This window comes from Onychomys torridus, chromosome 12 (assembly GCF_903995425.1).
Source record: "Onychomys torridus chromosome 12, mOncTor1.1, whole genome shotgun sequence".
NCBI classification, from domain to species: Eukaryota; Metazoa; Chordata; class Mammalia; order Rodentia; family Cricetidae; genus Onychomys; species Onychomys torridus.
The window spans coordinates 67,512,372-67,536,425 of record NC_050454.1 but is presented as its reverse complement, the minus strand read 5'-3'; the positions used below and the strand labels follow the sequence as shown (position 1 = coordinate 67,536,425).

General features: G+C 47.0%; 1 protein-coding gene across 1 annotated transcript in view; it reads right to left on the bottom strand.

Moving 5' to 3' along the window:
- Hunk (hormonally up-regulated Neu-associated kinase) overlaps positions 1-24,054 on the bottom strand; it is a 114,659-nt gene that overhangs the window by 50,877 nt on the left and 39,728 nt on the right. Inside the window, exon 2 of the mRNA XM_036203815.1 lies at positions 13,007-13,299. Within this exon, the coding sequence (XP_036059708.1) occupies positions 13,007-13,299 (293 nt within the window). The remainder of the gene's footprint in view (positions 1-13,006; positions 13,300-24,054) is intronic.

Here is a 24,054-nt window from a genome sequence, read left to right as displayed (position 1 = left end):
ACTGTGGGTGGATTTCAGAACCAGAAGAATCAAGGATGGGGGGGCGGGGATGTCCAGTGGGTTTAAAACCAGGAGGCTGCTGGGAGCCTTGGGGCCTGACATGTGGATGAGGGATGTGTTAACACCAAGTTAGAGCATATAAATATATAATGGCCTCTGAATGCACACATAACTGGGGGATAAGTCAGTATACCTTCAGCTAAGTGAAACTACGCACAGTCCACTTGGAAACTGTTTTTAAAATCCATCCCATATACCCAAATATACTGTCATCCAAAATATACAGCAGCCCCCACCCTACTTTCCCAACAGGCAGACCTCACTCCTTTGAATTGGTTTTAGAAAACACACAATATCAATTTTCAGGAATGTGATGGGACTACCGAGTCACTCTGGCTAATATTTAGCTCTGAAGTCAAAATATCACATCAGACTATAGTTACATGAAGCCTCGGATTTGTGCCCCGACACTACAGAAACAAGATTGATATACTTAAATGTTCACATAGTTCACTGTGTAGCTCTAGCTGGCCTAGAACTCCCTATATAGACCAGTTTGGCCTGGAACTTACAGAGATCTGTCTGTCTCTGCTTCCTGAGCTCCGGAAGTAAAGATGTGTACCACCACACCCAGGCCTAACTTTAGAATTATTATGTGCACACACCCCCACCTTGCATTTCATGAAACAGCATCACCACCTGTGATGGTATTGTGTTCCCCGAAATATTGTGTGTTCCCCAAAATAAACTTATCTAGGGTCAGAGAACAGGACAGCCACAATATTAAACATGAGAATAGGCAGTGGTAGCACACACCTTTAATCCTAGCATTTCAGAGACAGAAATACCTCTGGATCTCTGAGTTGAAGGCCACATTAGAAATAGCCAGGCATGGTGACACATGCCTGTAATCCCAGAAATCCAGCCTTTAATCCCAGGGAGTGATAGCAGAAAGGTATATAAGGCCTGAGGACCAGGAACTAACTTAGTTAAGCATTTGGCTGGTTAAACTTTTAGGCTTTGGAGCAGCACAGTTCAGCTGAGAGCCATTGGGATGAGGACACAGAAGCTTGCAGTCTGAGGAAACAAGACCAGCTGAGGAATTGGCGAGGTGAGGAAACTGTGGCTTGTTCTGCTTCTCTGATCTTCCAGTATTCACTCCAATAACTGGCCTCAGATTTGATTTTATTAATACTATTTTTTAAGATTCCTGATACAACTACCATTTGTCAAGTGTGAACCAAAGGTTCTTTGGGTCACCGCTGTGGCGGTTAACCCTTCCTGAACTAGACATTTACAATGGAACACCTTGCTTTCCTCTACTGCTGGGGTCTTATCCTGGGTTCCTTGCACACTCCCACTGAGCTACATCATTAGCTAACACTGTATAAATTTACATCTGTGTATGCTAACACTTGTTTAAAACCCTAAACCATAAGCACCCATTTAAAATCTCCATAAACTAACCACTCCACGGGTAGTTTCCAGTGTAGTCTCTCAGGCCATCGCAACTGGGAGCCATTCTTTCAGAAGTTGCAATGAATGTCATGTCCACCATCTTCAGCTCCCCTTCTACCAGATTCCTAGGATGATGGCAAGAGCCCTGGAGTCATCCGTGACTCAGATCAAGTGTAATGTGTCTTTAACTACCGCTTGGTCTGTGAAAATGTAACAGCTTCCACTGCGCCCCAGGATAAGAGATTTCCAGAGAGACTCTGTGAGGGACTGTTTCTTTCTTGGAGATAATGAAGAGTTTATAAAAGTCTGACTTTTACTCAGGCACTTACAGTAATTCCAACACACAGACAAATACACAACAGCGTGCCAGGAACAGCCCAAAGTGTGATTCAGTGAAAGCTCATTACACAGCAGCGGCACTATTTCAATCTAAGGCAAAGGCACAGTTTGCTTCGAGTGAAATTAAGCCTCCTTGCCTAAAGGAAGTCACAGTCAGGTATTAAAGGGGGAAAAAATGTTCAGAACAAATATTGTACAAAAAAAAAAAAAAACAGCTTAAAGAGTCAAGGAAAAAAGAGAGTAATTGATAAGAATAATAAATCGAAGCTGAGAAATTCTGAGGCCATGAATGCCTAGAGAAAAACAGCAATGATTAGAATGAGCACAGAAAAGAAACACTATAAAAGGGAAAAAAAATAACTACAAAAACCAGGGAAAGCTTAGGAAACCAAGAGGAAGTATGAAATATAATTATTTGGTAAAAGGAGAAAAGGATCAAAGCCTCTGTCTTCCCACGCACTACTCTCCTGAAGCGATCAACTGCAGTCCGAGAGAGGGACAGAAAACCCTAGTCAGCGAGGCGTCCACCCGGTCATACCTTGGTTCAGCTTCCCGGACAGCTCTGGCAGGAACCAGTTTCACTACCAGGATGGCCCATGGCTAGCAGTGGAGACAGGAAGTCCTTGGGTGATAAATGACCTCGATTGCAGAGGCAGCAGAAGCAGTAACTCTCACAGATGTTACTCCCATTTCCTGCTTTGAAAGGGGGGTGCTTCCCATGGTCTCCCATGTCCAAATTTGGGGGGGGGGACCAGCATTTTTTGTTTGCTTTAAGATGAGGTGGAATGAGGGCTGAGAAGGGGTCTTGCTATGTAGCTCAGTCTGACCTTGAAGTTGTAGAAATGCTCCTGCCTCAGCTACCCAAGTGGGGGGGATCAGCATGCACCACCACCCCCGCCTTAATGTCCAGTTTTCTCATGTTGCTTTTACCTGGTAAGTCCTCCGGAGTCACGAGTTCTCCGGGCTTAGATTAAAAATACATTGGGAGGAGAAAACTTCCTGTGTGGCGAGCACACAGGTACTTTCCTTGTCATTGAACGGCAGTGTGACTTAACACGGTGTTTGCTTTGGTTTAGCTACTACAAGTCATCTAGAGATGATGAAGGGTCATATGCAAACACAAGACAGGTCCTTTCCCCATCAGAGACTGGAGTATCTGAAAGATGAGATGTGGGGAGTTGGGGTGGAGGGGAAATGGCTCTTGGTGGATCTGTGCTGGTGTATCCAGGACATCACCGTTCTGTCGGGGCTCACAGAAATGTACGCCGCAGAGAACACAGAGTCAACGACAATCCTTAGTTAATGTTAGCATCTGCATTCTAGCTCACCAACTACAACAAGGACGCTAAGGCTACCTGAGATATGTAAGCAGACAAAATATGTAGAGGAAGGAAGGTGAATAGGGGCCCTGGAGTTTCTGGAGTTTCTCTACAAACGAAGTCTATTATCTTTTCAATGTAACCTTTATGCTTTTCTCTTCCTAGTGTTAAGAACACGCCAGGCCTCCCTGGGGCCTTCACTGAGGTACAGCTTTTGTTACCTTAAGTTATTATCCAAGTCCACTCTGCACAACAGACCGCTCACATACTGCCCAGCTACTCAGGCATAACCAAAAAGACCACAAATGATGCTTAGAAAAAAATCATCACAAAACTAAGGCACTTTCTTGAGCAAAAAAGGATAAATTTATTCCTAAGGTTTTTGCATTCATATTAGAATATATCTTTTAAAAATTACTGCCAGTGTCCAGAAAACCAGCTCCATCGGACTCCTGTGGCCCAAATACAAGTGTGGCACTTAGTCTAGATTCCTCGCCAGGCTTGACTGCCGGGCTCTATTCTATGCTAGGTTTACCCCGTGGGAAGAAAGGTTCCAACAGCCGACAGGCACACAGTGGAAGGAAGGCTCGGGTCCACGTTGGTGGTCCTGGATCGGATTAATCACTTTTTGAACAGGATGGGACATGAGGGGACATCCCTTCCTTCTTCCAATATTAATAATGCCTCCTCATGGCAAGGTGAACATGAGGGTCAGTGTTGGTTTATGGAAGGCACTTCTGGGTTACAGGGCTTCAAAGAGGAGTGAGGCTTATTCCATTGAATACTGTGTCCAGTGGCTCACCCAGGTTGCCACAAATAACAGTCTGTCACTCTTCTCTAGGCCTCAATAGTGTGCCGTTGCATAAATGCTCCACATCATTCTGTCCGTCACCTTTGATGGACAGCTAGGCAATCTAGGTGCCTGTTTGATTTCTCATTCTCGTTCCTCTGGATATGTAACCTTAAGGTAGTGTGTTTAATGAAATAAGCCAAATGCGGGAAGAGAAATACTGAATGTTCTCAGCCATTTGAGGATGCGAAAGAAATGGCGTTCTCTAAATAGGAGGCAGAACAGAGGTTGCCAGCATCTGGGCAGAGTTGGGGGAGGGAGGGCAGAGAGAGGTTAGGGATACAGATACAGAACCAGAGAAACCAGATCTGGTGTTCTGGAGCAGCAGAGCAGGGTAATTAATTTAACAATACTCTAGTGCGGACTGAAAAACAGCTAGAAAACAGGCTTTGGAATCTTCTCACACAAGGAAAAGATGTCTGAAATGATGTGCTAATTACCCTGACTTGACCTTCACACATTGTATACACCTATTAAAACATCACACTGTACCCAATAAATGTGCAAAATTGTGTTAGTTTAAAATGTTTAAAAGGAAAGAAAAATGAAAGTTTTTTTGTACTAAAAGGGGGTTGGGGGTGAAGAGCAGGCTGTACTACCAGGTGGCACCAGAAATGGGATCTGGGACAGTGCTGGAGGGGAGGGGACTCTCCAGAACAAAGAACATCACCAAAACACCAATGAGGAGAGCCTTCCGCCTGAGCTGCCTTTTGTCAAGGTGCAGGGAGAGTCCAGCCAGGAGCAGGTCACCAGACAGACACGGGATATAAGCAGACAAAAGGCCCTGGACCATCTCTGCCAACTGGTCAGCTCCAGGGAGAAACAGCCACAGATGACTCTGAAGTGGGTACGTTTGGTGGGGTTCACAGAGAGGCACAGCAGACTCATGGGAAACCTCACCTGCCAATGGACCTTCGTCCTCTCCAAAGAACATGCCGTTCCTAGCCACTGAAAGCTTACCCCAAGGCTCAGGTGTGTCTCCTCTCTTCTTTACCTACCCAGACTTTCCTTGAAGTTTCTGAAGATAGGGATCTTGAATCTGGGGGACTGGCCATACGGAACTCCAGACATTGCCTTCCCAGACAAAAGAGTATAATGAAGGAAAGAGCCTGGGGACATTTGTCATATGCATGTGGGTCTTGACAGGGCAGGGACAATTACTCAAACCCTGTGGAACAGAGGGGCACACAGGAGCAGTACTAGGAATGGGGAGCAGGTATAGATGTGAGCAAACACGTGTTCACTGTGTGCTTGTGTGCATGAGTGAGTGCACACTAGACACATACACACACAAGAGCATCACATATACATGTGTTCATGTATATGGAAGAAAACAAGTATGCACAAAGTTCACATATGTGCATGTACACACATACATGTATGTCCTAGTACACAAAAACTATGAATTACATCACATGCACACACATACATGAGATCAGGTATATATCAGTGTGGACAGAATAGATATGACTGTGTATGTGTGTGTGTGTGTGTGTGTGTCACATGTTTCCAGGATCATGGGATAGTAAGAAAGGAAGGTCTTTGTCCTCACCCTCACAGACTGAGCTTGTGACAAAGTAGAGGCCTACACTGAGTGGTGGGAATTCAGGAGAAAGCCAAAGGCTGTAGGCAAAGTTTTCCTATGTCCCGCCTGGCCCACAGCAGCTTATAAAATAAGCACACAGAGGCTTAATATTAATTACAAACTGTTTGGGCTATGGCTCAGGCTTCTTGCTAGCTAGCTCTTATATCTTAAATTAACCCATTCCTATTAATCTGTTTTCCTGTGTGGCCGTGGTGTTACCGGTCTGCTGACATGTGGCTCCTTGGGCAGCGGGCCAGTGTCTCCCCTGACTCCGCCCTTCTTCTCCCTCTATCTCTGCTTGGATTTCCCACCTGCCTCTAAGCTGCTCTGCCATAGACCAAAGCAGCTTTATTTATTAGCCAATGAGAGCAACACATATTCACAGCACACAGAAAGATATCCCACGGCAAAAGGAGCACACTCAGGGATAAGACCCTAAATCAGTGATTCTCAACCTTCCTGCAGCCGTGACCCTTTAACACAGTTCCTCAGTTGTGGTGACCCCAACCACAAAATTATTTCATAGCTACTTCATAACTGTAATTTGCCTATTGTTGTAAATCATGATGTAAATATTTTTTTGAGATAAAGTTTTGACAAAGAGGTTGCAACCCACAGGTTGAGAACCACTTCAAGTGAAAGTGACTCATGGAAGTGCAATGTGCTGAGGCAGCCAGGATTTAAGAGAGGTGAGGGGAACCTGGGACACAGAGGAGCAGTGACTCCCCAGCTGGGGGCTGAGCAGGCAGGCAACAAGCATGATGGTCCTGAATGTGAGAACCAAAGTGTGGGCTCCATGTTCTCTCTAATGAGAAAGGCACTGTGGGCTTGCTTTCTCTCTCTCTCTCTCTCTCTCTCTCTCTCTCTCTCTCTCTCTCTCTCTCTGACTCACTGGCTTGCCCCAAGCAAGTCATTCAACCTCCCTGAGCTTTTAATTCTACAAACAAACAGCATCCTTCAGCACTGCAGAGTGGCTCAGAGGTTAAGAGCACCTGCTGTTCCTGCAGAGGACTCTAGATTGGTTCCCAACACCCAAGTGAGGAGGCTTGCCCCCAAGTGGTTCCAGATCTGATACCTTCTAGATTCCATGAGCATCTGCACATGGTTAAAAAATAATAATAATAAAATAAACCTCAAAGAAGAAAAAATAGCATCCTAAGGAGGGACTCTTGGTCAAGGCCATTCGCTGGGTTGGAAATACGGCAAACATAAAAGAGTCCTCTCGGAGAATACAGGTGCCGACCAGTGATAGGCAGGTCATAAAGGTGATAGGCAGGTCATAAAGGGGGATGCTGGGGAAGAAAAGACTTACAAGGGATAAACAATTTGGCAATAAACAATTAGTATTAAAGGCATGACCCTCCCAAAAAAAGGTCAGAGGGATGGACTCCAGGCTAGAGCACACTCAGACAGGATAAAGTTTGGGGAGAAGGATTTTCTCGTGGGGACAGCCACAGATGGATTTTAGTACTCAGTCAATAAGAATAAGGCAAAGCCTCCAGCTCCCCAGGGCAACAGGCTCTTTGTAGTGAACTGGAGTCTTACCTTCAAAAGCACTACACTGAGACCAAGTGATTTATAAACCTGGTTGTTTACAAGATGGCATGGTGGTAAAACACACACACAATCTGTTAAGCCTGATCTATTCATCTAAAACAAAATTTTTATTTTCTATTATGTTCCACAAGCAAATTGCTACTCAGTTAAAAAAAATAGTAATAACAAATTTTTTAAAAGTAAATACATTCACACTAAGTGAACCACGAAACTCCCCCCTGAAATCTTAGGGAGACTATGGGATATTCCAGAAGGAACCGGGGACTGCTCCCAGAAAAGTACTATCCCAGTATGAGGCTGACACTAGTTGAATTCATTCCATTTTCCTCCCCAGACCCCTCAGCTGAGCTCAGGTCTAAGGCAGAGTCTGGGCAGAAGACTGAGGCCAGGTGCAAAGCAGCCAGGATCATGAGTGTGAGAAAGAAATGGCTGGTGCCTGGTGTATGTGTACATGACCAGGGTGCCTGGCCTGAAGGGCTTCCCAGAGGAGGTGGGACCAGAGAAAGGTGGTGACAGCAGCATGAGCAGAGGACAGTGGTGGCCACGAGCATCCAGAGCTCATCGAGGCCGCTCTGACACCCCCTGCAAACTCAACACTACGGAGCAGCTTGCTCAGAACCCTTGACACAGATCAACCTACAGAACCCGCAGTCACCACACACAGTAGATTATCCAAGATCCTTATGGAACAGATTGCCAAAGACACAGGAAGCCTGAGCCACTTTCCCACCGTAGCCTGTAAGTAGCATAGACAGAATAGAGAGGGGTGATCTGGCTAATCTGAGTCCAGGTTGCTGACCATACATGTCAATCTACAAAGAGCTTGGACTACAGCATGGCAAAATCTACCATTTGCGACCCCGTTATTTCAAACCCAACCACACATACTACCTTGGCTAGAACCAGTACCTACAGATGTGTCGGCACCTCACAGAAGGCCCTGGGAACCCCAGCAGTTCCTGGAAGTGAGCAGACAGGATTCCCCCCTCATCTGCCTTCCCCTCCCCTCTGCTTGCTAAGAAACAAGTCCTAAAAGTGAAAAGGATTTATGCAACCTGCCCAGGCAGTGCCTGCTTCTTGTCAGCCTGGGAGAACAAAGGGATCTCTTCCCCACTTGCTGTCCCCTTTCAGGGAAAAGGACACCTTCCAATGCTGATGAATGAGGAGGGTCAAGGCCCTGGGCAGGGAGGTGCTAACACTTGTCTGAGCATGGGCTCCAGTTCCCCTTTGATCATGGAGCCCTTTTTGCTGGCCCTGCAGGCCTGTGGCTTGTCTCATCCTGCTTAGGGACAGGCAGTATTATATTACTCTGGAATGCTGTGTCTCTAGACTTTGATTGGAATCTGTTACTTTGAATAGCCGGATGAGTCACAAATTAGTTTCTCATCAAGGTGTTCTTGTGGGTTCAAGTTAAGAGTCAAGCTCTACATACAAGAAGTGAATTGTGTGGTGGTGACATCCTGGGGGGAGAGCATTTTGGAGGAAGGAAAATAAACAACCTGGGGGGGGCGGGCAGAAGGGCTGGGCAACAGCTCAGTGGGTGAAGCGCTTGATTCACAGTTTGAGGACCAAGTTCAAATCCTTGGAATTCTGACAGCTTATAGCATCCTCCATCAAAAGACCCAAGAGCCTTTTAGGCATCCCTTCCCACCCTTTGGCCTGGTTCAGTCCGTTCGCTCAAAAGTCTTCCCACCAGAGACTCCAGGCAACTCTGAAACGCTAACTCGTCTTACGCGATTGAAACCTCAGAATAATTTATGAACTGTACTCCTCCACGACCACATGAAAATCGTTAAGATGGGAACCAAAGGAGTAATAGTCAGAAATATGCTGATATCCCCTAAAATGTTCAAAGTCAGTTACATGGGATTCCTGAGAGTCAAGACATTTGGATAAAAGCCACCTGTGAATATAGTGACAACCCATCCCCCACATCCACGTATGCGGACACACACTAACATGACTTCCAGGGGCCTGCGGGGATAGCTTAGGCACTAACCTGCTTACTGAATATTCATGAGAATCTGAGTTCTGGTCCCCAACACTCACTTAAAAGCCAGGCACAGAGGTGCATGCCTGTAATCACAGGAGGAAGAAACAGAAGGGCTGCCATTGGCATCAAATCAGTAAGCTCGGGCTGAGTGTCTGAAAAAATAAGGTGGAAAAGCAACTGTCAGCCTCCTGCCTGCACATGCATGTGCTCCTGCACATACATGCACACACACATGCATGTATACACACACACGCACACATGCTCACACATACACACACATACATATACACTCTCACCCACACATGCACACACACACACACACACACACACACACACATACACACACAGGCACACATGCTCACACGTACATACACACACACACACATACATATACACGCTCACCCACACATGCTCACACACACACACACACATACATACACACACACACATACATACACACACATACACACACAGGCACACATGCTCACACGTACATACACGCACACACACACACATACATATACACGCTCACATGCACACACACACACACACACACACACACACACACACACACACACACGTACACACATGCACCATGACTTCCAGAGAGAAAAGCAAGCTATACTGGTCTGCTTTCTGCTTGCTCTCTTCTAACTCTAAAAGGCCCGAGCCCTAGCCAGTATTGGATTATAAAGCTATTTCCAAGGAGGAGAGAGAGGGAGAGGGAGAAAGCTGGAGACGAGAGCGTTTTTAAAAGCGTCTTGTCCCTGCTATCAAAACATTATTAAATTCCTTCCTTTGACATTCTGACAGTAACTGCACTGAGAGACTGGATTTTGTTAAAAATTACTTTAGAGGGGCTGGTGAGAACTTCCTGCTGGGGAGACCCATGTGCACCTCACAGGATTCTCGTAGCTTGCTCTGTTGTCCTCTGGTCCTGAGAAGCCCGGTACTTGTCTCACTTAGCACAGAACCCTGGGAAAAAAACCCCGAGTCACGTGGAACACTGCCACTTGCTGTCCCGAGTCTATTTTCTGCTATGGCCCACGGAGTCCGTAGTCCAAGCTGACTCAGCCCTGAGGTTTCTGCCTCTGTCATCTTAGCAATCAGAGATGGAGCCAGGCATCCATCCATCACCGTTCCCCTATAACAGGCAGGGGGTGACAAGGCAGGGCACACAAGCCAAAAGCAGGGTCACACACTGCAAATGTGTGAATGCTCCCTTCCGTACTGACCTAAAGGAGTTCTAACGGAGTGTGACTGTCTGGAAGTGTGTGACTAAGACTGCTCATACGGAGTGGGTCCTCACCTCGGCAGGGAGGGACGACAGGAGTTGATGATGACAAGCCAAGGCCAGCCCAGAAAAGCCATGAGGGACAGCGTGTCCTTGAAGCTGCCCCTGGGTTCAGACGTGACATGGCAGAGCATCCCATGTGCCAACCTCACTAGGGAGGGCACGGCCCTGTAGAAGTAGGAAGTGCTGACGTTTATTAAGTAGAGTCCTTCACAGATCAGAAAAAAAAAGACTTTCAGGTAGCTAAGAGGCGGCATTCAAAGTTGTATGGAAAGAAAATACGTGTTTCTGCAGAGGTAACACAAGACCCAGTAACTCCCCGTGTAGGAAAAGAATTGCCCAGAGGCAGCAGAAGTGGGAAGACATGGCCACATGGGAACTCCACTGTGAACACTTGCCAAAGCATTATTCACAAAGGCCCAAGGTGGAAGCAACCTAAATGTCCATCAGCAGATGGGGAGACTGATAGACCGCGGTGTAGCCACACACCGAAATACTGCTTAACTGTGCAGAGGAAGAAAGTACTAACAGAATATGGAGGCATCAGAACAGCATTCTGCTGCCTAGGACACCGGCAACAAGAGACCGTGGGTTCTATGGTTCCGTTTATGTGAAATATCTAGACTAGGCAAATCCGCAGAGACAGGCAGCAGATGGACAGTTAGCAGGTGGGATGGAAGCATGGCGAATGACTGTCAATAGTAACAGGGCTTCTTGGTAAGGGGTGGAAACTATTTTTAAATTGGATGTAGTGATGGTTGCACAACTCTGAACATACTTAAAACCATTCAGTTGTGTATTTTATATTGTGAATGTTATATCTCAATTTTACATTTCAACATGTATTTACATGCACATGCATGTAAAAAGTACATACATGCACATTTTATGCCTTGACTTTGCTTTTTAAAATGAGTTAAATGACTTTCAATTTTTCAACAATGTAGCCATTACTTTAAATTCCATAAAAATAAAAAAATATTCAGACATTTATTAGAGAGCCACATACACAGCGCTTTCTCTCTCTCTCTCTCTCTCTCTCTCTCTCTCTCTTTCTCTCTTTCTCTCTCTCTCTCTCTCTGTGTGTGTGTGTGTGTGTGTGTGTGTGTGTTTGTTTGTTTTTTTTTTTGGTTGGTTGGGGCTTGAGTTTTGTTTGTTTGTTTTTTTCTTTTGAGACATCTTACCATGTAGCCCTGACTGGCCTGGAACTCAATATGTAAACCAGGCTGGCCTTGAACTTGGAGCAATCCACCTGCTTCCATGTGCCACTAGGCCCAGCATTTTCTTAAGATTTTATTTTTATTTTTAATGATGTGCATGTGCGTATATGTGAGAGGTAGTCCCGGGGATGTGCATGTGCGTTGTGTCCACAGGGCCCATAGAGGGCGCCAACATGGGTGCTGGGAACCAAACTTCAGTACTCTACAGGAGCAGCAAGCACTGAGTATTCTTAAAGGGAAGAGGGGGCATTGTAACCTATTTTAAACTTATTTTCATACAAAGACTTGAACCATCAGCAACAATAATACTTCAATGAATACAATCTCCATTCACTTTCTACCTCCCCCAAAAGACAAGCTGGTATAATCAGGCTTGATTTTCTTAATTATTCTCAAGGTTTATAGGCTTCCAGAGAATGCCCCTCATTTTAAGGGCAAGTTCATAATCTGAATGGTGATTCCACTCAATGCAATAAAAGCATTTACAGAGCTGCCGCCATCAGATGGCACACATGCCGAAATCACTGAGCTAAAAGCATCCACGCCATCTTCCCACCAACTGTTCTGTGAGGCATCTGATCAACCGGCCCCTCGCGAGGGTCCTTGCATTTTGTGGTTTTGTTTGGTTCTGTACCATTTCTATTTATCATTTTAACAACGCTTTCGTTTATTCTTTGAGATTTTCATACACTTATACAATGTATTTTGATTTTAATTGTCAACCTGACACACTCTAGAACCATGTTAGAGTCTCAATGAGGGATCTAGATCAGGTCAGCTTGTGCACATGTCTTTGGGGATTGTCTTGATTAGTGGGAAGAACCAGTCCACCGTGGATGTCACCATTCCCTGGGCTGTGTGAGTGTGAGAAGGTGAGCTAATGACCAGTATGCAAGCACTCTCTGTTCACCACCATGAGCATAACCATTAGGCACTTCAAGCTCCTGCCACTTTTGATGTCTCCACAGTGACAGACCGTAACATAAAAATTTGGGGCCTTTTCCCCTTAAGTTGCCTTTGTCGGTTTTTTTTTGTTTTTTGTTTTAATCACAGCAATGAGAAATGAAACTAAGGTGGCTGCCTTCGGGAATGCTAAGAACAGCGGTAAGCCTTGCCTGGTGCTTCCTATATACCAAAGACTGTGAGTGCTCTACCCAACACTGGCTCACTGGACAGACACATACCGTCACTCCCATTTTACAGATGGGCTGAGCTCAGAGAAGGACAGACTAAGACCCAGGCCTGGGTACTCTGGCTTTAATTCAACTGTTTGAACCCCTATCCAACTCACAAAACCAAACCATGAGACTGGAAGAGGCTGCAACTGTTAAGCCTTGCCAGGAGTGTCGACCTAGAAGAGACTCAGGGATCAGTGCATGCCTGGCTCTCACCTGTGGACCACCCCAGCCCGGTGCAGGTGTTCCACCGCAGAGATGAGCTGCCGGATGTATCTGCGGGCTTCCGACTCATCCAGGCGCTTCTTCTCATAGATCTTGTGCATGAGGTTACCACCGGGGCACAGCTCCATGACCAGGTAGTAGCTGTTTTCTGTCTCTAAGATGTCCAGGAGCTGTGTGATGTTGGGATGTCGGATCATCTGCTGGATCTGGCCCTCTCGCCGCAGGTTTTTGGTGACATAGGTGTCCTTTTTGGCTCTCTTCTTATCGATGACCTTGATGGCTACCTAAGGTGAACCGGAAAGCATGTTTGTTACCAGACATTGTAGGCAAAGGTCATTCATTCCTCAGGGGGGTTTAAGAACTGGGGAAGACGGAGCCTAGGAGAAACCTGGGTCTGACACACAGTGGGGGCTGGGAATATCTCAGCAGCACAGCTCCTGCGTAGCATATGCAAGGCCATGTGTCCCATCCCAGGATCATGAATTAAAGCAACTAGCTAGTTCATCAAATAGCATCAGATGAAAAAAAAAAACCAGAACGTCAGAAAAAATTCCTTATTCAAGAAGGAAAACAAGGATTCACTTAAGCAAACCTGAATCCCGACAACTCAGCAAAGAGTCCGCGTCAAACTTGGCTCTCCACAGGGAGGGTGCTGAGATGGGACACTAATTTCTTCTGGAACTAAGGACTAGCTCCTGGGACTCCCTGCTTCCTTCAGGTCGGGTGACTCCCAAGGCCCCACTTCAGAAACAGCTACACCTATATAACCCCATCTTCAGTTCGAGGGCACAGTTAGGGGCCCCGGGGAGGGATCGTTCACAGATGCAGCTCCCCCAGGCTCAGCTCTGCCCACTCTGTGACTTGCACAGTCCCCCCAGGCCAGATGGTCTCTGCCCTTCAGTGGGGACTCTTTGTCCTTGGCAAATGACCTTGAGGTGAACTCTCACTCCGCTGTCAAGATCCAAACTTAACATATCACCCACCCAGAGATGCTCCTTCTGGGCCATTTCCATATAATGACCTTGTTCTAAACATGGAAGTGGGGGACAGAAGGGGAAGACTATTATCCACCCAAGTCAGCAGTACCTCCAGCTTTCCCTTTCCTTTGGGGGAGTCATCTCCTCACCTCCAGGTCCTAAAACACATCTCCACTCTCCCCTGAGCCCCCTCCCAGTGTGGCCAGCTGTGAACAGGACTTCAGTTTATCTTGCCAGTGGTCCATCTGTCCCTCCTCTCTGTCCTCTCACACGCTACCTCCCTTGTGCCCAGAACTGCCACCTCTAAAGGACGCTCTGGAATAGAGGTTGAAGCCCACTGGGTCCAGGAGAAGCACAGCGTGCCTCCCACTGCTCTCTATTTTCAGTTGAACAACCAGATTTTGTACCTGTTGCACAGTGCGCTCAGTGCAGTGGAACACTGGCATAGCTCTACACACAAATGAAAGGTAGGTCTGTGAGTAAATAGATAGGCTTGCAGCGAGAGGCTTAGTTAGTACCTTCTGGACATCGTTCATGACCATCAAAACCCGAGATCTGACGAAGGTCAAGGGGACTATGGTTAACGGTAATGCACTGTGGACTTCCACACACTCACCACACACACAGGAACTGCTCAGTGGGTGACAAGAATGTGAATAAGCCTGAGGGTGGGAATCATTTTGCAATATCCACATGTATCAAAACATCACACTGCACACAATAAACATGTGCACATTGTAGCTGTCAATTAAGCCTCAATGGAGCTATAAAAATACTATTAATAAATACTAATAATAAAGAAAATGAGAAAAAAGTACTAGCCAAAGACAAATTGAAATTAGCAAAACTCTGGACAACTAACAGCCAATCTGGACTATGGCATCAGTATCCTAACAGTTCCATGACCCTTGCCCAGGTCTCCCCTGAATTCAGTCTACACTTCGGCTAGAAACTGGATGGAGTGGGCTGTCCCTGGTTTCTGGATGAAGTACCTTGGGGCTCACTCACGGCTGCATGTGGAGGCATCTGCACATTTTCTCATCAGCCCCACCATGAACCACCCAGGGTGCAGCCTGTCTGCAGCGTGTGGTCCCCTCAACCCTCCGAGACATGTCTACACTATTCTAAGTACATCTGCCATCCCCCTTGTCCCCTTGTGACCCTACACTACACCCTAACAGGCCAACTCAAGATGGCTAGAACCTCCTCCACATCCCTGCACACTGAGCTTCTGTCCGATGTTAAGATACTCATTGCTCATGAAGGGCCTGCCCGCTCTGCACCTCACAGTACGTTATAAACAGTGGTGGCCAGGAGGATGCCAGCTGACGAGATTACTGAAGACAGCATGAACGGTGAGGCTGCTGTGGCTCCCTGAGAACCACCTTCCTCCTAACAGAGAATTTCAAACCCTCAACCCAAAGATATGGAGAGCGAACCAAGGACCGGGGGCAGTCAGCAAGGGGAACAGACAGGCTGGAGGAGGAGCCATGTCAGCTCCTCCCCCTCAGCAGGTCACCTTCCATCCCACTTAACCTCCCAGGCCAAGCCTTCTGGGCCAGCTAAAGTTACACCCTGGCTGTGGTTTGTCCAAAACTCATTCCAGATGCTAACCTCACAGCTTTACAGAGTGTACTTATTCCTGGCCCTCTGTGTGTGTGTGTGTGTGTGTGTGTGTGTGTGTGTGTGTGTGTGTGTCTGTGTGTGTGTGTCTGTGTGTGTGTGTCTGTGTCTGTCTGTCTGTCTGTCTGTCTGTCTATTGGGACTGGAGAGGTGGCTTAATCCGTGAAGTACTTGCCTTGCAAACTGAGGACCTGAGTTCAATCCCCAGAACCCACGGTAGGGATAAAAAGCCAGGCATGGTGGTGTGTGCTAGTGATCTAATCAATGGGAAGGCAGAGACAGGAGGATCCCTAGGGCCTGATGGACAGTCTGGCTTGCCCACTTGGCAACAAGTTCCAGGCAACTATGAGACCTTGTCTCAAAAAACAAAGGGGACAGATCTAAAGACTGACAGACACAGTTGACTGGTGGTCTCCATGCAGATGTACACACACATATGGGCACCCATACATACATGTGCACCTTTATGCACACACATATATGCATGTACATATGTGTATATCTATTACATAGACAGACAGGTCTATCTTTTGGGGGATGGGAGGATGCTGAAAAGCCACAACTGAGTTCTGCCTCTGCTTGACCCTGTGTGAGTCTTAAAAATGACACCCTCTGGCAATGGAGTCTTGAGAACACAATGAATAGACAGTAGTCTGAAAGCTAGCAGAAATATGGCCTCTTTAAAAAACAAAACAAAACAAAAACACATAGCATCCAGTTACTGTTGAGATAATTTATTTAGGTCATTAATTGCTTGTCCTAGGCTGAATAATGGCCATCTAAAGATATTAAGTGCTAACCCCTAGGTCATATTTATGGGACTTTATTTTGGAAAAGAGACTCTGTAGATATGGTTAAGGGATAGGACAAGACTAACAGGAATTAAGAGGGTGGGCCTCTCCCTCCTCCCAAGCGTTCTTCTACAACAGCAGCATCAGGAGCTTTGTACACCACGGCACAAGAGAGAAGGCCGTGCGAAGGAGCCAGAGATTGGCGGGATGGGGCCACAAACTGAAGAACCCTAGCAACTACCAGAAACTGGGAGAGAGAAGGCACCTGGGGGGCAGGGGGGAGGAGGCAGAAAGCCTTGTCAGCACTTCGATCTCAGACCTCTGGTACCCAGAACTGTAAAAGAATTAATCTCTCACAGCTTGAAGCAATCAAGATTGTGGAAATTTGTTATAGTAGCCACAAGGCACTAATAAGTTCCCCGAGGGGCACAGGGGATCTTTACCTGGATACAAGCTTTTAAGAGCACATTTCCCAGGCTCCATGACCACCCTCCTCGCCAGCCACGCACAAGGCCACCTTCCACCAGCACCCATCTCACTGTCTCCTCTGTAATCTCAGCAACTTCTAACAGTTCATATGATCCCCCACAGGCGTGGCCAGAGACTAATCTCCGCCGTATCACTGGATTCCGTCAAGTTGACAATTAGCACAGCCAGCACAGGCCCCTCTTCGTATTATGGATCTACATCCTGATAAACTCAGGGTAGCCAAATACCCTGCATAGAAAATAAGCAGCATACCCTTAACATCCCATCCCTCCTGGCTCAGTAGTACAGCGCAGTGTCGGAAATGGACTGTCACACTCATGGTCACTGACGGGGAAAGGGCATTGCACCACATATTGCAGCTCAGGAAATGACCCAAATGTAAAATAGTGAAGTATACTCTTTTATTGAATATGGATCACCTTTGTGCTATTGTAAAGTCAAATAATCCTAAATTGAACCATCGTAAGCCGAACAATGTCTACATTCCCCAACCATCTCCACTTTCTCAACTCCTGAGAAGGGAAGGGGGAAAAGGTAATGGCATGACCCAGCAGGGAGCACCTCAGATGACTCACAGCAGGGAGCACCTCAGATGACTCACAGCAGGGAGCACCTCAGATGACTCAGCAGGGAGCACCTCAGATGACTCACAGCAGGGAACACCTCAGATGACTCACAGCAGGGAACACCCCAGATGACTCAGCAGGGAGCACCTCAGATGACCCAGCAGGGAGCATCCCAGATGACCCAGCAGGGAACACCTCAGATGACTCAGCAGGGAGCACCTCAGATGACTCAGCAGGGAGCACTTCAGATGACTCAGCAGGGAGCACCTCAGATGACTCACAGCAGGGAGCACCTCAGATGACTCACAGCAGGGAGCACCTCAGATGACTCACAGCAGGGAGCACCTCAGATGACTCACAGCAGGGAGCACCTCAGATGACTCACAGCAGGGAGCACTTCAGATGACTCACAACAGGGAGCACCTCAGATGACTCAGCAGGGAGCACCACAGCCCTTCCCCTCAAACCATCACCTCTGCCCTGCCCTTGAGCTGTCTCACAGAGGCCCACAAAGATAATAGTGTGGAAACTTGAGATGAGGAGATTGTCCTACACCAATGGAGTGAGTCCCAGAGAGCTTCTAAGATGGCCTTGGAAGATGAAAACATGAGACAGGCACACAGAGAAGAAGGCTACACGAAGGAGACAATGATTAGCACAGCCACCAGAAAGCAGAACAGAGTCAAGATGCCCCCTCCCTACCTCACCCCGAGGGTCCAGGGAGGAAACACAGCCCTGTTGTCATCTCGGTTTGGAACCGATAAAGTTGATTTTGGACATTGGAATCAGATACCAAAGAATAATTTCCTGTTGTTTCAAGCCACCAAGTCGATGGCAATTTGTCACAGCAGCCCAGGAAACTAACATCGCATGTCACCATCAGATGATGTCTTATTTCCCAAGTTCAACCAGTCCAGTGGCACTGTGGGAACATCCGGAAGGGTTAAAGCTACCTCATAGACAGAAGGCTGCCCACTAAGCTCTCCCACCTTCAGAACAAGTCTTGTTTCCACCTCACCCAACACTGACGGCTTCACCCTGATAATGCTGGAGGTGGAATGTCATTCGGATTGCACAAAACCATTCCATCAACTGTATGGACAACTGCTGAAATGGGAAACAACCTGAACGGGAATTAGGGGAAACAATCAATGACTGACACAGGGAGGCCCGGATTTAGTAAGACGGCAGTCAGAGATCTGCAGGAAAATGTCTAACACCCATTCCATCGAGGTAAAAGCCAATGTGGGCCTGGGACTCTGCTGGGAAGGAAAGACTGTGCCAGGCAGGAGAGTTTTAGAGGAAAACTATGTCATAAAATAAGCAGATTTAGCATGGAGTAGACTGTAGGAGAGAAGAGTCCAGAGGCTAAGACCATCGCTACAAAGTCACTGAAGGTCAGGGCCATAGCAGGACTGTGTAGGAACTCCCAGTCAGGGTGTACAATATAGGCCTACATATCTCCCTGAGAAAATCAAGAAAACCAATTCTCGACAAGGTCTAGGAAACCAAGGATATGAGTTGCTAAGTCTGAGAATTTTACAAAGTTATCTTCTTTAAGGTCTAGAGAGGTGTCTCCATGATTAAGATCACTGATTGTTCTCCAGAGGACCCAGGTTTGATTCCCAACACCCACATGGTGGCTCACAACCACCTGTAACTCCAGTCCCAGGGGGTTTGACAGCTTCTTCTGGCCTCTACAGGCACCGGGCATGCATGTGGTGCAGAGGCATACATGCACAAAACATCTAAACACATAAAATAAAAATTTTTAAGTGAAGAGAAAAAAAAGGAATCTATTCTCAAAGATTGCGCATATTTCCAGCATGCTAAGTGGCAAGGCTGTGGACAGCTGAAAGCGGCTTACTCATCCACTTACACGCTCATAAGAAACAGTGGGCCCCACAAGACTGTCACTCTCCAACTTCCTTCCTCTTTCCCTGTCCAAACAAACCCAGAGCCCACCCGAGATGGCTGAAATCAGCCAATCGGCTTTTAAATAATGAGATAAGCTCACTAGAGAGAATGAAAATCCCTTGAGATTAATTTTTTTAAAAAATCAAACAGGCAGACCTAAAAGGAACATGCTTTGTCCTGCATGGAATGGTGGTGTCACTGTCCAGCACAAGACGGGAGAAGGAAGGGACTCTCGTGGGTCCACATGCAGGAGGAAAGGGACCTGTCACAGAAAGGAGGCCCAACACCTCTGTCATATATTTTGCGGGGGAGATATTTTACGAGTAGTAAGATGGTGGAGAGCATTTGCATGTGGACACAGTCATGGTCCACGATTCCATAAGCCAGTGGGTCCCTAAGAACGCAGAGCACTCAGTACTGTGTCCCGCACCTCCCGTCAGTTCTCCTTAAATTGATGCCATGAGTATCACCACTTTACTTCCAGGAGATCAGCCAGTAGGGAGCAAGAAAGCATTTGGCTCCAGTCAGCTGATAGAAAAACGCACACCGTCCTGACCTACAGTTGTGGCCCATAAACAAGAAGCCAAACCTGCATTTCAGTGGTTTAAAGTCTCCGCAATGGTATTTCAGTCCCGAGGCAGAGGTCTACCAGTCTAGTCTTGTCTTTAAATATTGACTTGGTTGAGACTGTCTACTCAGGACCAGAGTTAACAGCATTTTCAATTCATTCCTTTCTCCTGGATTCTCCATTGTCTTTAAAATTCATCATTTGGAAGCCGGATCCAGAATGATGTACCAACTCCCTAAAGAGGAAACTCAGGCATAAAATGAACCTTCCATGTGGCTGAAAGAAAAATAGACCCCTTTTAACATCCCAGAAGCAAACACATGTTTTACACTTTTTACCCTGGATGCTGGGTTTTTGGGGAAGCTCATACCTTCATCAAAGCACTTTTGTATTGTAATGTTTTAAAGGATCAAACCTGCTCAGGGACTAGAGGCCCTAACAACTAGATGTCTTTTTACCTGGAAATGAGTCCCCAAAAGCTTTCTTTTCAGAGCACTTTGGTTTCTTAATGGATATTATCTGCTAAACTGAAATTAATCTCTCCTACTTTAATGAACAGGCATTCAGCATTACAGCCCACTGGATACTGTTCCAGGTAACAACCATACACCATAACTGACTTGTGAGTTTTCAACCACATCTGTAGAAACCGTTCAGGTTATTTGTAGTGGTTTGAAATTATTGACTCTTATAAAATAAATTGTCCTTCCTTAAATGTGTAAATTGAGGCTCTGACTCCAGAGTGACTATATTTGGAGACAGGGCTTTGATAGAGGAGATTAAAAGTAAGGTAGGAGTCACAAAGCGGGGCCAATGCTGCTGGGTCCACATGGAAACAGAATTGAGAGCCAAGATCTGCCTCTTTGTTATTTACAGAAAAGGCCATCGGAGGACACTGCAAAGAGAGAGACATGCCTGAGGAGGGAACTGTTGGCACCTCCATCCCGAACCTTCTGGAGCCATGAGAAAATGTGTGTTATTTAAGCCACTCCATCTACGGGATATCATTATCGAACCCGAGCAGACAAATGGCCCCAAACATCTTAAAAGCTCTCTGGGATTCCTCACAGTAAGAACAAGGGACCAGGGCTTGGTCACAAGGCTGAGGCAGTTCTCAGAGCTCCTTCCCTGCCCTCAGCCTGCTTGCCACAGGCAACACAGGACACCTAGCACCACAGTTCAGCACTGGCAACACTCAGGACACAAGCTGGGCACAAGACTTCAGACTGTACCACTTGGCTCCAACCTCCCAAGCCTTCCTCACCGGATTGAATAATGGAGAAGGGATTATAATGCCTGCCTTCTAGGATGCTGGAGAAATAAAAGACCCCTTGGTAAAACAATCACCAGATGCCTGTGAGTGGTGGTTGTCAGGGCTTTTGTGTGTTGCCCAAGAGGAGAAGGTAAAAACAGAAGCCAGGAAGCCCCTGCAGCCCGACTCCCCCATCCCCTACAACTGTCCCCATCAAGTCCCTGGTGCCATGGGGGACCTAGTCCAGTATCCCAATTCTCTCTGGCCCCACATTACCTTGCTCCCAGGCATGGCACCTCCTGCTTCTCTGGAGCCCCAGGTCTCTGGACCAGGCCACTTTCCTCACCTAAGGGAAGTACATGTCCCCTCCTCTCCTGCCCTGACTCTGATGATGTCCACAGGCATGTCTGAGAGCACTGCGACGCTCCACATGGGCTGTAACAGAACATGCCTGCAGCCATCTGCATGTGGATCTTCCAAAAGCCACTCAACCTTGTCACCTCTGTCTGTGTCTTCCAGGTATCCACAGGCTGTCCCAGCTGGCGGCCTCCTCCACTTCTCTCTCCACTCCCCTTCCCATCCCTAACTAATCATCACGGCCTGTCAGTTCTACCTCCTCAAGACTCCGTTCTCTTCTCCCTTCCTCCACCCCTCCCCAATACATAGACCTGGGTCATGCTTCCCTGATACCATCCTTGTCTCCTGCTCTGGTCTCCACTCAGCCTGGCCTGAAGACTCCTCCCCCCCACACTGCACTCACCACTCCCTCTCCTCTCTCAGACTCAGGCTACACTTTCCACCCCACCACCTCCATCACCCTGCTCCTCCTCCCTTGCTGCCATACCACACACAGAGAGAGAGGTGAGGGGAGATAAAGGGAGAGAAGGGAAGAGGGGTTAAAATACCCCCCACAGAGGCAGAAACTGTGTTTGGCCTTCTAGCACTTAGGAAAGTATTTAGGGTCAGCAAGAACCAAGAATGAGGGAAAAATGAAAGGTGGGCATGGATGAATGGATGTGGTGGGTAGATGGAAGGTGAGTATAGACAGACAGATGGATGGGTGGGTGAGTGGATGTGGATGGTAGGGATGGATGGATGCATGCATGCATGGATGGATGCATGGATGGATGGATGGATGGATGGACAGATGAACAGATGGATGGATGGATGGATGGATGCATGGATTGATGGATAGATGGATGCATGCATGCATGCATGCATGGATGATAGGTGCATGGATTGATGGATGTATAGATGGATGGATATATGGATGATGAATGGATGGGTGGATGGGTAGATGGAAGAATAGAAAATTCTACCAATACTCCACAGAGCACTAGTATGTTCTTGGTCATCCCTATGGGGGAGAAAGCTAAGCATTTGAGTCCTCAACTTCCTAAACTGTAACAGAGGCAGAATTACTACATCCGTAGAAACAGAAATAGTTGATACCACCTGTGGACATGAACTCTGGTGGAAATGGACAGCTGGTGAATGACTATGATGAAGATATCACAGAGCCCACTCTAAGAAATGCCCCATCCTGAGAGTGTCCCCTACAGCCTAATTACAGCTACCTCTCCACCCCAGCACCCACAGCCCACTTAATCGGGTCTACTTTACCAATATGTCACTGGACTTCAATAAAGATGCCTCTTTTAAAGCACAATCCTCCCACCTCCACCCCCTCTCAGGCTCTGGATCAATCTACTTGAATCCTCTCACCCTTCTTCAGGGTTCACCCTTTTCCTAGAACACACTTCCAGAAGCCATACCTGGCAGCATTCCCCATGTGCCCAGAGCCCAGTTGTGTCAATGATAGAGAAGGAACTCAATAATAAACATGCCCTCAACTAAAGATGGGAAGGAAAGAAGGAAGAGAGGAAGGGTGGACAGACAAATGGTCCCTTCCCCAATCATGCGTGTATTCCATGGCTCTACTTCCAAAAGGACAGCAGCCATTTACTTAGGCTAAATGTTAATTCTAGAACATGTGTTCTAGAACATCAAGGAACAGATCAGCTCTGGATGAGTGTTACCAGAGACACTGAGGAGCACTGCCAAGTTCAGAGTGGAGCCAGCCAGCCTTCCTGCTGCAGAAACCAGTCTTGCTTCCTGAAAGTAAAGTTAAGAGTGGAGGCTGAGGTACAAGGGGGAAGAGTACTGAAGACTCACATCACCAACATTAAAGCAGGAGCTCCAGGAACCCCCCACCCCCATGCCAGAGGGACCCTCATTGTTCCCATCCTGCCCCCTTGCTATGGAACAGTCTTTGTACACTGTAAATATGTATTGCTCTCATTGTTAATAAAAAGTTGATTGGCCAATAGCTGGGCAGGAAGAGATTGGGTGAGACAGCCTGACACAGAGAGAATGCTGGGAGGAAGAAAGCAGAGTCAGGAGACCCCAGCAGATGCAGAGGAAGCAGGATGTATAGAAAATGAAGTAACAAGCCATGAGTCACTGTGGCAGAGGGTAGATAAGAAATATAAATTAATTTAAATTTAAGAGTTAGTAACAAGCCCGAGCTATTGGCCAATCATTTACAATTAATATTAAGTTTCTGAGTGGTTATTTGGGAACCGCTGCCAGGGCAGGAAAACTCCACCGACACCCCCTTGTTTCTTCCAAAGTCCTTCCCTCCCCATCAATTAAGTCTGGATTATATCTCTTCCCAGACTTATCTGCATTACCTGCTACCCTCTCAAGATCAGCTGATTTAGGGATATAGGAATGCTGCTTAAAAGCCAGGTCCATGTGAATGCACCCAGACTGCCTATTTCTCCAAGAAAAGCCACCATCCTGATGATGCCTCTCCTACCTATCCTTGCCTCCCTCAGCTGCCATGCTGACTGA